Genomic DNA, 13,623 nt, shown 5'->3' with positions numbered 1-13,623 from the left:
CAAAGTAATAATAATAAGTATAAGTAATAACACAAACACAGTGAAATAATAATTTAATACTTATAATCTAAAAGAGGTCAGCACTGTCACTCATTTTAATATAACTTTAAAGGGTATTATTAATTGTTTGAATTATTTTTGACTTTTTTAAATTAGTTACACATATAAGTTTTGCTTAAAACAAAATCAACGTCGCCACCGCACCTTAAAAGAATCAATCCAGAATCCAGCAGATTAGAAATATCAGTTTGCATGGAGAACCACAGAATAAAACAATATCTCCATAAGAAAAACAAACCAGGTCATTGGTTTGTAGTCGGGGAATCCCAGCCGCTCGCCAATCATAGGCAAAACAAACAAGATCATTGGTTTAAGGCTGTGGAATTGCGGGAATTTTAACTAGCTTTCTTTAATGTTAAATTATATATTTATATTATGTATAAAATATAATATTATGTTATGGTGTATAGTATAATTAGTATATATTGATAAAGGTCGCATAACTGTTAAGACTACTCGGCAGCCGAGTACTAGGTACTCGGCCATTACCTTTAGCCGAGTACTCGGTACTCGGTCAAGTTAAAAAACAGGGCTCGTTACAGCCCTAGTTTCATACAAGAAACTTTATTTTATAAATTAAATATAAATAAATTTTATAATTTTTATTTTTATAAGGACATGTATTTGAAATACCTGTGAAACATTAGAAACTGACGTTATGCCACGATCCACGATGGTTTTTGCAGTTCACTGTTTACAACAGAGTTTTTTAGTTTTTAATGCCACTTTTTCACAATTATCACGGGTTTGAGTAAGTAAAATTCAGGGTTGGCAAATATGATATTTATATAAATATCAAATATCGGATATATATCCGATATATATCTAAGTTTTGATATTTATTTTTGTTTTAATTTTTTTATGTAAAATTGCGTTTAGTATCAAGTAAAATCAAGAGCTGAAGCAAATATTTTTATTTCAACTTAATTATTGTTGCTTTGCCCATAATTACAATATTAAAACAAAAATATACAGAAATACTAAAAAAATAAACAGAACTTCTAAAAAATAAACAGGAATTCTATAAAATAAACAGAAATTCTAAAAAATAGACAGAAATTCTAAAAAGTAAACGGAAATTCAAAAAAATAAACAGATATTCAAAAACTAACAACAAAGAAATTTATATTTGATTTATTAATTTTATTAATGTTAAACCATCGTCAGATTCGTCAGAGTCAGAATCAATAGATAGTGTTTCTGGCAAAGTTTTTGGTACATTTGAAATATCCCACATCCAATCAATATTATCTTTTTTGTTTTGTCTTTCTGATTGTTGAGTTTTATTTTTTTATAAATATCATGATATATATCAATGATATATATCCGATATATATCATTGATATATATCATGCCAACCCTGGTAAAATTTAAATTAAACTCACAAGATAGTAATAATTACTTTGAGAATGGACGCTTTAAAAACTTTTCGGTATATTTTCAATGAGGGCTGTTTAAATTTTGAAGATTATAATTTTTGAAGATTCTGACTTTGACAAGAGAAAATTATTTTTATTTCTGTTATTGTTTACGGTTGTTTTTAGCAACTGCTATAGCAGCGCCAAATCGCGTACAACGGTCGCGACCCAAAACAATTATATATGTTGACGGGCTTTCCAATCTAAATTTATTTCGTTTATCACAAGGGTTTATCTATGATTCTGCAGTCTCAAACGTTCGAAAATTTTCTGTAACGTTCTTTCTGGTCCCAGTAAAACCTATTTCCACTTGAGTCTAAGAGATGGCGCTTCAAACAATGTCCTGTATTAAAGATGAAACCTCAACCAGCAATACACGCTCAGATGTAAAAAAAATACTGCTCCGACAGATGTCGCCACACATACCTTGATATTATTCTTATCAAATATTATACAGGGTGCTCGTAAAAGTGTTACAAATCTTACGTTAACAAAACAATAAAAATAAAGACACATTTTCGGGTTACAGCGAAACCATATTAGAATATAAATTTTGTGTCAATTTTGTCTAATTTTCCTTTTTTTTTCTCCCCCGCTGTCGGCTTTGCAGGATCGGACGCGTTCCAGGTGACAGGACCGGGCGCCGGCTACGTGCAGCAGGCGCAGCCCAACCAGGGCGCAGGACTCAGGGGCATACCGCCCCAGGGGCCTCCCAACCAGTCGTCCACGCCGCCCAACGCCGACCTCAAGGGCCTCTCCGGACAGATACAGCAACTGGTGAGCGTTGTTATTATTTCTATTTGCCGAGTTTCATAAATTTTTATTTTTCAAAAAAAATCTATATTTTAAATTAAAAAATATATAAATAGGGATGTGTAAAAATCTCGATACTAAAAAATATCGATATTAACGATATCAATATTCTATATCTATCGATATTTAAAAATATTGATGCTTAAAAATATAGATTTTCAAAAATGTCGATATTTTAAAATATCTGTATTAAGAATATCGATATTCAAAATATATCGGTATTCAAAAAAAACTATTCAAAATATCGGTATTTAAAAAATTTGTATTTAAAAATATCTTTATTAAAAATATCGATATTTAAAATTTCGATATTAAAAAATATCGATATTCAAAATATTGATATTCCAAAATATCGATATTCAAAAATATCTGTATTCAAGAATATCGATATTCAAAAAATATCGGTATTCAAAAAAATCCATATTCAAAATATTTATATTTAAAAAATCTGTATTTAAATATATATGTATTAAAAAATATCGATATTCTATATTGATATTCAAAAATATTGATGCTTAAAAATATAGATTTTCAAAAATTTTGATATTTAAAAATGTCGCTATTTTAAAATATCGATATTCAAAATTCCGATATTAAAATATATCGATATTTAAAATATTGATATTCCAAAATATCGATATTCAAAAATATCTGTATTCAAGAATATCGATATTCAAAAAATATCGGTATTCAAAAAAATCTATATTCAAAATTCAAAATATCGGTATTAAAAAATCTGTATTTAAAAATATCAGTATTCAAGAAAATCGATATTTGGAATATCGGCATTTAAAAATATCTGTATTAAAAATATAGGTATTCAAAAATATCAATATTCAAAAATATCGGTATTCAAAAAAATCTATATTCAAAATATCGGTATTTAAAAAATCTGTATTTAAATTATCTGTACTAAAAATATCAGTATTCAAAAATCAATATTCAAAAAAATCGGTATTCAAAAATATCGACATTCTAAAAAAATCGGTATTCAAAAATATTTTTTTTGTTATAATCGATATTTTAAAATATGTATTTATGAATGAATTTATCAATACATTAGACTGAGAAAGCAAAATATTAAACACTCTTAAGTTTTTTAAATTTATTTTTAGTCGTTTGGGGTACCTACTCCAGTGAGGCCGTCGGGGAACTACTACCAGCGTGGAGCAACGGGAGCACCTCCCAACCAGACACCTAGGATGCCTACACAACAGCATCGGGTAATTTTTATTTTTTTATTAACTTTAAACAGTATATTATATGAAAAGAAATTCTTGAAATGAAAGGTTCGAAAATATTAAACTTATCTTACTATAGTCATTCACTATCTTATCTGTTTTTTTATATTTTGTTAAATGTAACTTGGTTTGGTAGTACTTAAATTACACAATTTGATGTAAATCGATTATTAATTGAATATCTTATTTATTTAGAATATTTTTCATAAAAATTTGTTTTTATTTCTTAAACAAAAAAATACTAATTTTGAGTGGCTTGACATTGTTTTTGTTTCTTAAGTAATATTTATATTTTTGATAAAATACTAAAAATAAAAATCACCTGTTTTTGAAAAAAATAATTGAATTTTTTTAGCGTTGATGCTTTTTTTATAAACATAATCAATTTCATACGACCCTAAATTATATTCGAAATTTAATCTCTATTTGTATTTGCTCTAACTAGATTATCGATTTGTTACAGACTTTTGTGAGCATCTTGTATAATATACAGGATGGTCAAAAAGATATGATACAAATCATGTTCAAGAAACTATAAAAAGTCGTCTATTTTAAATTAAAACCTTTGTTTTTGTTCGTTCTAACGAGATGATAAGATTTGTTATAGATTTCTATTTGTATTCTGTATAATATACAGGATTATTATTATGTATAATATACAGAATGTGAAGACAGAATATATGAATGATGATAGTCTACTCATTTAAATAGTAATCTCCGTTTTTATTCTTCCTAACAAGATGATGGGTTTGTTACAGCCTCAGATGTTCTCTTCGGCCAACCAGACCTACATGATGCCCGCGGGGGTGTACCTGCCGGGCCCCTACTATACAGCTTACAACACTCACGCCCCCAGGCCCCCTAACGTCATTTCCCCAGCCTACTCCACTCCCGTCTACCAGCACACCATGCCCTACAACTCGTATCCGCAACCGACCACAGCCGGAGTGGCGCAATGTGAGTATACATTGCGATAGTTGCGTATCGTTTGATTGAATTAATAAAAAAAAACGTCATATTAGGCCACAACCTATTCAATAGACAGTTGGTTTAACTAGCAGAAGTTTTTTGATATCAAATATATGTATAGTCTGTCCAACGACAAAATCTTTATAAATTATATTGATAGATATGTCTGTAATTTAAAGGGTCAGCTTTCGTTTAGCTGAAATCAGTTATTAGAAAAAAAAATTTTTGTCTTTAAACAGCTACTGAAAACACAAATTTTCCTGCGGAAATGCGTAATTTCCAAATTTCGCACTTTAGAATATGTAACTGAAATCTGTTATAAAAAGAATAAATTTTGCGTTTTATTTTTAAAAATAACATATAAATACAAAAATTTTCCTGCGGAAATAAGCTGTTTTCATTTTCTAAGGAAATTTATTAGACTTTAGAATAGCTGAAATTAGTTATATAAAAAATAAATATATTTTTGTCTTTTAGAAGCATTCACGAATTGAGGAAAATAAAAATTTTTCTGCGGAAATAAACTATCCATTTTCTGAGGAAATTTAATAGACTTTAGAATAGTTGAAATCAGTTATATAGAAAATAAATATATTTTTGCCTATTTAGAAGCGTTTACAAACTCAGGAAAATAAAAAATTTCCTGCGGAAATGCTTCATTTTCATTTTCAACAAATGGAATTATCTTATTATATTATCGAGTCTTGGAAAAAGTACCCACGAATTTAGCAAAAAAATTTGTTGGCAGAAAGTCCTATGCTTGTAGAACAGTTTGAAAGAAAAAAATCCTTGGATGAAGCACTTTTGAACCCAAAAAAATAATTTAAATGTGTCTAATATGCTAACCAATCTAATAATATTTTTACAAAATCACAGTTAATTATTAAAATATAAAACGTAAAGCTTTACTAAAAAACAAGAATAAGTGCCACATTCTGAGGTATTTATAGTTTACAAGAACCTATATTATCTATTCTACAAGAATTGTTATTCCTCCGAAAGATGTTTTACCCCACCCAGCACTCCTGTTCGCTCCCGGGTCGCGTAAGATTCTAAAGTGAAAAATGTATGAAAAACAAAGTGCACAAAATAACATTGACACATTTCCGCAGGAATTTTTTTGTATTTCTTTGCTCGTAAAGGCTCGTATAAAACAAATATAAGTTCATTTTTCATGTAACTAATTTCGGCTATTCTAAAGTCAAAGCATATTTTTATGTAAAATAAAAATACAAAATTTCCGCGGACACTTTTTTGTGTCTTTATGTTTAGAAAAATGTCTATAACAGATTTCGGCTAAACGAAAGTTGAGCCTCATTTTTTTTTTAAATAAACCAATATGATTCTTTAAAAACAATAGGCCACGCCATGACGGATTTTTAAGTAAACCCATCCATAGTTACCTTAAAAAAATATTAGAAAATAAATGGATTGGTATGGACTATGGACGTCATCTGCTCTTTTTGTCAACATATTATACACGGAATATCAGTTGAATTCCTGTGACTTGATTCGTGAAAACGGGCCTTAAGACGGAATACCGTCTAGAGACGGTCTTTTATTTTAAATGACAGATGAAACACTATGTGTAGACTAGGCTTAAGTCGACCAGCTGTCTAATGAATAGGCCGTGACTAGGCTTAGAGATTTTGCCATTATTTAGTTCTTTCTTGTTCTACAGTCCCTGTGTACTACCAGCAACAGGCCGGCATGATCCCCCGCACGGCCGTCACACCCGCGGCTGCCGCTCCTCCCGCAGCTGCTCCCGGTAACATGCCCACGCAGCTGCTGCCTCCTCCGCCAGGTCAGGCGCACGTGGGAGGCGCCGGTGCGGGAGGCGGGACGTTCCCGCGCAACGCGCAGCGCCAGCGCAGGCCGAGGGCGCTGCAGATCATCGACCCGAAGACGGGCGAGGACAAATCGAACGAGATCTACGACGAGAGCAACTCGCATCCCGCGTCGGCGGAGTCGTCTGCGCGGCAGACGCCCCAGCCAGCGCCGCAGAACAATAAAGAGGTGAGATTTTAGGTTAGGTTATGGTAAAAGGGTACAAGTTGTAGAGAGCTATATTCTGTAAAAATCTACTCAGTCTTCTAAGAATTATTATAGTTTCATTTTTAAATTATTAGTGGGATATACAGGGTGTCCCAGGCTCAGGGTTGCCATATTTAGAAGAAGAAAAAGCGGGACGCACTGAATGACCGCCGGAGGTGAAAATGTTTGGGTGCCACGCCCAAAAATGTTTATTTTAATATCTTAAATAATAATTTATTGAGGGATTGTGGTATAAAAAATGTTTTAAAATTAAAATACTTAAGTACTAAACGAAAAATATAATAAACATATTAACGTTATTTATATTTTATTAAAAATAAGATAGTATAGGTAGGTAGTTGTTTTTTTATCACAACCAAACCAAACCAAACAAAGGGGATAATATAAAGTTAACATGATTGCTAAGAAACTATAATAAATGCTGACGATAACCACCATTATCGATTATTCTCAGGTCCGTACTCAAGAAAACCCCCGATGATGGCCATTTTTGTTACCAGACGTCTGTAAAATATATTTTAAAAAGTCCGTATTAAAAAAAATAAAATAAGTTGGTATCGATATCTGAACAGCTATACATTTGGTGAATTTTCCAAGTAGCATATTTTGTAGAAAAAGAAAAAAATATAAAATTTGTGCAGAAAACTTATGATTCTATAATTATTAATAGTTTTTGAGTTATTTTTTTTTAATAAAATAAATGTTACACATTTTGTACATATTTCCCTGTATATTGGAAACAAATGAAATTTTGGCAACTCTGTAAACGTAACTTTATTGAGCACAAAAATGCGCAACTTTGTTCTAATTTAACAAGCCTCGTATCTTTTGGTGGATTATTCTGTATATGAAAATAGTTTAATATACCTACCTCTCTTTTTCTTTTATTTTTTTGCAAAATGGAACACGCAGCCGCCGCTGTATTTTCCCGGGAAAAGTTCTTGATTTTTTTAACATCGTTAACACCGTTGGCAAATTCTCGGGAATTTCCGTCATTGACGACATTGACCACATCATCTTCATCTTCAAAAACACCACAATTTACCCCTAGCCAGTCAATCTCATCAGAGGACACTGAGGAATCTGAATCCATTTTGTTGCAAAAAAAAAGAATTAACCTATAATTATATATAATATTAAAATGTACGTAATATGCAGCAAATTAACTCAACATAACGCGTTTGATCTCGGGTAAAGCACTCACTGCACGGACCACGGACACGGAGCAAGGAGCAAGTACACCTTCTACCTTCTGTGAAGTACACCAAACACCAAAGTACAAGTACACCACAGAACAGAAGTACACTACAACAAGGTCTCTTAAAATTAAAAGACAAAAGACCTTGCGACAAAACGTAAGCGACAAGCGACTAAATCCCGTGAAAGAAAAAGAAGAGAGAAAGAAGAATCAGTAGGAATGGCAATGATGCATCGATATGTCATGTATTTAAACCGTCGATACTTGAAACGGTGAGGCGGACACGAGGCGATAACAGAGTTTACGCATGATGCCATTGTCGCCTGTCTCCTACTATAATGGCGAAGGAAGATTTTGGGAATTTGAAAGCAGAGAACGAGATGCGGGACAAATCGGGACAGTCTCGGGCCGCTGGACATATCGGGACACATCGATTAAAATCGGGACAGTCCCGCCTAAATCGGGACGTCTGGCAACCCTGCCCAGGCTGAGGGTGCATTAGAAGTTTCTAGAGAACTACATTATATAGATTGGAGATTTTTTGCACATCATTGTTTCACAACGAGATCTATCGATTAAAAATGTTTTCAATATGGCGGCACTTCCGGAAATACCGGAAGTTCACGGCAACTTTCTTATTTTAAATGGGTACCTCATTTTTTATTACACACTTAAATTCTCTGTACAGTTTTATGAATTTTGATAGCATACACTCTATACCTAACATTAACCGTTTTTGAGAGAAAAATATTTAAAATTCTTGAAGGAAAAAACTGCCTGTCAAAAAAATCGGTATAGGCTAAACAACAAATTGAGTGATTACCACAGCCACTGTGGCATAAAGAGGAGCTATCTATTTCAAAAATTAAATTGTTCAAATATCATATAACATTGGCTGTCATGGAATTGAGCGCTTAAAAAATTATAATAAATCATCTTTTTCAAATGGAAACCCATTTTTTTATTTCACTAGTAAAAAGGTTTTTCAATTAATTACTTTTTGATTATACATGTTACTATACCTAAAATAAATCGTTTTTAAGTTATTTAAGATTTAGTTTTAAAGCATAATTTTTTCTTGATTTTATCTATCTTCCTTTGACATTAAGTGTCAAACCGTCAGACAATTTAGTTCCTTCTGTCAAAAAAATTATTATTATTTGTATTTCGTATATTATAAATACTGCTGGTGAAACTTTATAAGTGTATTTATAAAAATATTATATGTTATATCTCGTATTTTAGTGATAACTAATGGCAATATGACATGGCCAGTATAGTTTTACATCGCGTGACATTTAAAGTAATAAGATACTGGTTAAAAAACAAAAAAAATATACACTTTAAAACTAAATCTTAAATAACTTGTAGTGTAACAACCCAAATTCGTCAATAAAGTTGAAGAGGTAATATTTTGGCCAACTGTATAACAAGAAATTTAAATGAAAGAAAGGAACCTACGTTGTGTTAAATATTTTTTTATTGTGATTACCTCGGATGCGCCTCGACAGAAGCAATATTTTGGGAAATTTGGGGAGAATAGGTTATGTAAATAAAACGCTAAATTTGTAAAAAGCCCTACTTATTTTATTAAATGAAATGAAAGGAGTGCCATACTCTGCCTGGAATTCACATGTAGAAGAGCACGGCAGAGAAAACCATGATCACTATTCCAGGGAATCTAACTATGCTGTCGTGAACTTTAATAAAAGATAAATAATAATATAGAAACTGTCCTCATACCTAGGTTTATAGTTTAATACATTCAAAACATGCCACATTTATATCGTTCAAAACTGAAGAGGTTTTGTTAGTTTAACGGGTCCCTACCCGTAGGTACGAAGTCCCTTGTTGCGGAATCGACGCTAAAATTGAAGGTTTGGTGCCAATATCTTATAATTTAATAAATTATAAGTTATTCTATAAGTTATTCTATTTATTGTTTTTGTTTGCCCTTTTGCGAGCTAAGATATTCGCCCATGCACGGTCGAAAATTGTTAGTACACTCAACAAGGCCCTTATTCTCACAAACTACAAACATCAGCACGAAGGAACAATAAACGATTTTATTTAGATTACTTTTAAACTGAAACAGTGATGTGCAAAAAATCTCCGATCTAAATATTGTAGTTCTCTAGAGACTTCTAATGCACGATCAGCCTGGGATACCCTTCAGCAGCTAAATACCCAGATCTTTTTGATTTTCTGATTATAATTGGATTTTTTTTTTAATTTTAGGTGCAAGCGATATTCGCGAAACAAGTGGCGCAGGCACTAAACGACGACTTGAAGCCCGAGACTCCCGAAGAGACCCTCCTGCACGAGCCGCCCCTGGTAGAACAGTTCCATATTCCTCCGCAACCGATGGTTCAGCCCGTGCATTACGACGTGCAATCTAGTACTTTACAGGTCAGTACTCAAACATACCCAGTGTTTTTTTCCAATGTATATGTAATTTCTAACGCTTGTTAACGTTTTAGATTGTTTCATTCATGAAATAAAAGTGTTATGTTAAACTTTTTGTCTTTATTTTTTTTTATTTAAATAACTACGACCTTTCGTATGGTTGGACAGTGTGATCCTTCAATAAATGGTTACAAAAAAACGCCCATGAAAAATTATTGCACTTGACAATTTCTGGAAAATTTAAAAACATTTTAGTGCCACATGAAATTTCTTGATGGCGTATTGAAGCTTTGCAATGTTGCCATCTCCTGAATTATCTATAGTTTGTATATTTGTATGTTTATTTCTTTACAGTAATAAACATAATATATTAAAAGAATAATAATTTTACACATAAAAAAATACAGTGACTAATTTTATTCAGTATCAGTGTACATCACTAAATTTAAAGGAAAAACACTAGTTTAAATATTTTTTTAAATTATGATAGATGTGGACAAAAGATACATGTTTTCTGTTTGCCATTTTTAAAATTAAATAAAAATAACAGGGTTTTTTTAACTTTTCGGCCACTTCCTGTTTCACCGGAAATGACTACAACTTTTGATTTTTAAATGGCACCCTCAGTATTTTTTTACTTTATTCGATAAAAAAAGACATTCTGAATAGAATGACATATCTTATGTCAACTTTTGCTTAAAACAAAATTGAACTTTAAATTTCAATCTAGAGTGCCATGGATGTGTTAAAAACACTAATTTTTAATCAAGGAGCCTTGGAGAAACAGATTTTAGATAATGTTATCCGTATCTCCTCCGGGCCAGTTAAAAGATGCCCAAATCGTATTTTTAAGCATACCCCAATTTTTTCAAATGGAAAGAGGGTGGCTCATTAGCATATTTGGAAAAAGTATTTTTTTACGAATAATTTGGTACCACACACTTGGTATTTCGGGTCAAATTGTCGTTATGAATCGCATGTTGCAATTTGAAATAAACCATATTCGAAAATGTCAATAGTTGACATATATGTCGTTTTATTCAGAGTGTCATTTTTTATCGAATAAAGCAAAACACCTAGGGTACAACAAAATACCTAGGGTACCAGTTAAAAATCAAAAGTAGTAGTCATTTCCGGTGAAACAAAAAGTGACAGAAAACAATTGAATACGTTAATCAATCCTAATTTATGTCATATACTAACATACCAAATCCCGTTTTTTTATCTAAAAAAAAAGTAAAAAAGTTATAGAGGTGATCCATTTTTGAGACGCACCCGGTAGTGTGTGTTAAAAAATATGTACAGTGTGTTTTTATAGAGTATTAAAATTACTGAGAACTTATTAGCATACAAATATACAGATACTGGGAAATATATGAGATGGCAACATTGTAATGCTTTGATGCACCTTCGAGAAATTTTAGAAACCAGTGGCACCAAAAAGTTTTTAAATTTCCTAGAAAATACCATGAAAAACGAAAGATTTTCAACATTTTTTTTGTTAAACTCAATGGCGTATTTCTGGGGTTGAATTATACTACCAATTGAAATATTTAGCACGTATTTAAAAGACATTCTGTATACCTGTTTTATTTTTTAAAAGGCAATCACCAATTTTTTTTGTCACTTACTCATTTACTATTAGTATTTCTATAAAATTTTTGATTTAAACTATGGGGACATAAGAAATGCATATTTTGTGTAAAAAATGTCTTTGAAAAAAGCATTTCTATCTTAACAATTCTTTTTTTTTCTTGCAGCACACAGCAAAAGAGTTCATTAGTTCGTCGAAAAAAGAAGTGACCCCTATAGTCTCGGCCAATAGCGACGCCGCTGAGGTCATCCTGACGAAAAAGGACCGCGAGAGTCCCGTCAAGGGCAGGCGGCAGAGTCCCAGGGACCAAAAACCGGAGGCCCCCGTCAAAGATAGTGATAAGGTTCCTTCTATCGGTGAGTGTTACTACGACAGCGTCTTTTTATGTGCGACGTTTTTTTATAAAAAACTAAGAGATTAAATCTTTAAATAAAAAGATTATAGTACGAGAGCTAGCAGCGTCCGAAAAACAAGTATTTTAAGACGTCTGGCTCTTTGATATATCTTTTACTATGCTCTCTGGAACAGCATGCGGCCCGTCTGGCTGCCGGTAAACGTTGCGTTCCCTACTGCGCATTTAGAGAAGATCCTATATTTTTATTAGTCCTTTAAATTCTAGTATTGAATATAAATCGAACATGTCTCCATAGCGCAGTGCGTAGAGTTTCCGACCACGAACCGATGATTCAGAGTTCGAATCCGGGTCAGGACAAAGACTTTTTTATTTTATTTTCGTTTATATTTTGATAGTAAAGTATTAAATATTTGTTTTTTTTTAATTACTACAATTATTTAATACTTTACTATCAGAATATAAACGAAAATAAAATAAAAAAGTCTTTCCCCTGACCCGGATTCGAACTATGAATAATCGGTTCGTGGTCGGAAACTCTACGCACTGCGCTATGGAGACATGTTCGATTTATATTCAATACTAGAATTTAAAGGGCTATTAAAAATATAGGATCTTCTTTCAATGCGCATGATTATTGCATGATGACTATTAAGGGAGGAGCATATTAAAACTCTTAGTGCGGCGTTACACGGTCCGTTTTTGCAGGTCCCGCACTGCGGGTCCCATTTTGCGGTATGGCAATATCGCATGAGATGGCATGGCAGATGTAACACCATCCGTTTTTGCGGGATATGCGGCGACATGCTGCCGCAATGCAGGATTGCGGGATGCGGGAACCTTGTGACGACACAGTCAGTTGAATGTAAACTGTAGCACGGTACGTTTCTGCGGTATGCCGCTTTGATCGCGAAAAGCAAAATATGTTTGATACGGACCAATTTATCGAGCTAATTCGTGGGCTACCTGCTCCTTGGGACAAATCAAACCCTGAATATTCCAACAAAGATGCACGACAAAGGGCATGGGTGAATCCTTATTGTTGTGTTTTGTTTCGTGATGCTGGGTCTCAATATTTCAAGCAATACATCAAAAGATTTTTGAGACATCCGATAGTAGCCAAAGAATTTATCATTGTACTTTCGAATTTTAGAATAAAATTTTCGAATCTTCGTCTTCTTTCGCGCCCGGAATTAAAAGGATGAACCCAGGTTTTACGGCATTTCGGCTCTCGTAATAAATTTTTAGCTTCAAGTAATAAAACAATGTTTAATTTTGAAAGGGACATAGTTCCTTCGCGTCTGCCACACAATATCAAAATGTGCGTAGTAGCTGCACGAACCCTTTTTTGCAGGATCGTATAATTGGAGGCCACGATCCGTTTCTGCGGCATCCTGCAAAACGGGATGTCGCAAAAACGGACCGTGTAACGCCGCACTTAGATTGACGGCGACGGGACTCTAAAATGGCCGACTTAAATTCCGGTTTATCAGTGCCGTCTTAATTTTATTCAAAAC

The 13,623-nt window shown here is 32.7% G+C and overlaps 1 protein-coding gene and 1 long non-coding RNA gene across 7 annotated transcripts in view; one reads left to right on the top strand and one right to left on the bottom strand.

The window, feature by feature from the left end:
* The window catches only part of LOC115878690 (eukaryotic translation initiation factor 4 gamma 1-like), an 81,573-nt gene that overhangs the window by 18,233 nt on the left and 49,717 nt on the right, over positions 1-13,623 (top strand). For 3 of the 5 annotated variants that reach the window (XM_030895264.1, XM_030895266.1, XM_030895268.1), the window contains 6 exons: positions 2,089-2,255; positions 3,407-3,514; positions 4,273-4,489; positions 6,183-6,517; positions 9,993-10,163; positions 11,921-12,110. In XM_030895264.1, the coding sequence (XP_030751124.1) occupies positions 2,089-2,255; positions 3,407-3,514; positions 4,273-4,489; positions 6,183-6,517; positions 9,993-10,163; positions 11,921-12,110 (1,188 nt within the window). Of the gene's footprint in view, positions 1-2,076; positions 2,256-3,406; positions 3,515-4,272; positions 4,490-6,182; positions 6,518-9,992; positions 10,164-11,920; positions 12,111-13,623 lie in introns of all 5 variants that reach the window. The other 2 variants (XM_030895267.1, XM_030895263.1) reach the window with 2 other exon arrangements.
* Positions 6,939-8,155, bottom strand: LOC115878693. 2 transcript variants are annotated; one of them, XR_004049588.1, is made up of 3 exons: positions 7,724-8,155; positions 7,428-7,674; positions 6,939-7,060 (listed from the first exon to the last, which is right to left on the bottom strand). It is a non-coding gene; the product is annotated as an uncharacterized LOC115878693 (long non-coding RNA). The 2 variants fall into 2 exon arrangements; XR_004049589.1 differs by having other exon boundaries at positions 7,729-8,155.

This window comes from Sitophilus oryzae, unplaced genomic scaffold, assembly GCF_002938485.1.
Source record: "Sitophilus oryzae breed Bouriz unplaced genomic scaffold, Soryzae_2.0 scaffold_1521_pilon_pilon, whole genome shotgun sequence".
Classification (NCBI taxonomy): domain Eukaryota; kingdom Metazoa; phylum Arthropoda; class Insecta; order Coleoptera; family Curculionidae; genus Sitophilus; species Sitophilus oryzae.
The sequence above is the reverse complement of the archived record's forward strand: the minus strand, read 5'-3'. Positions and strand labels throughout refer to the sequence as shown.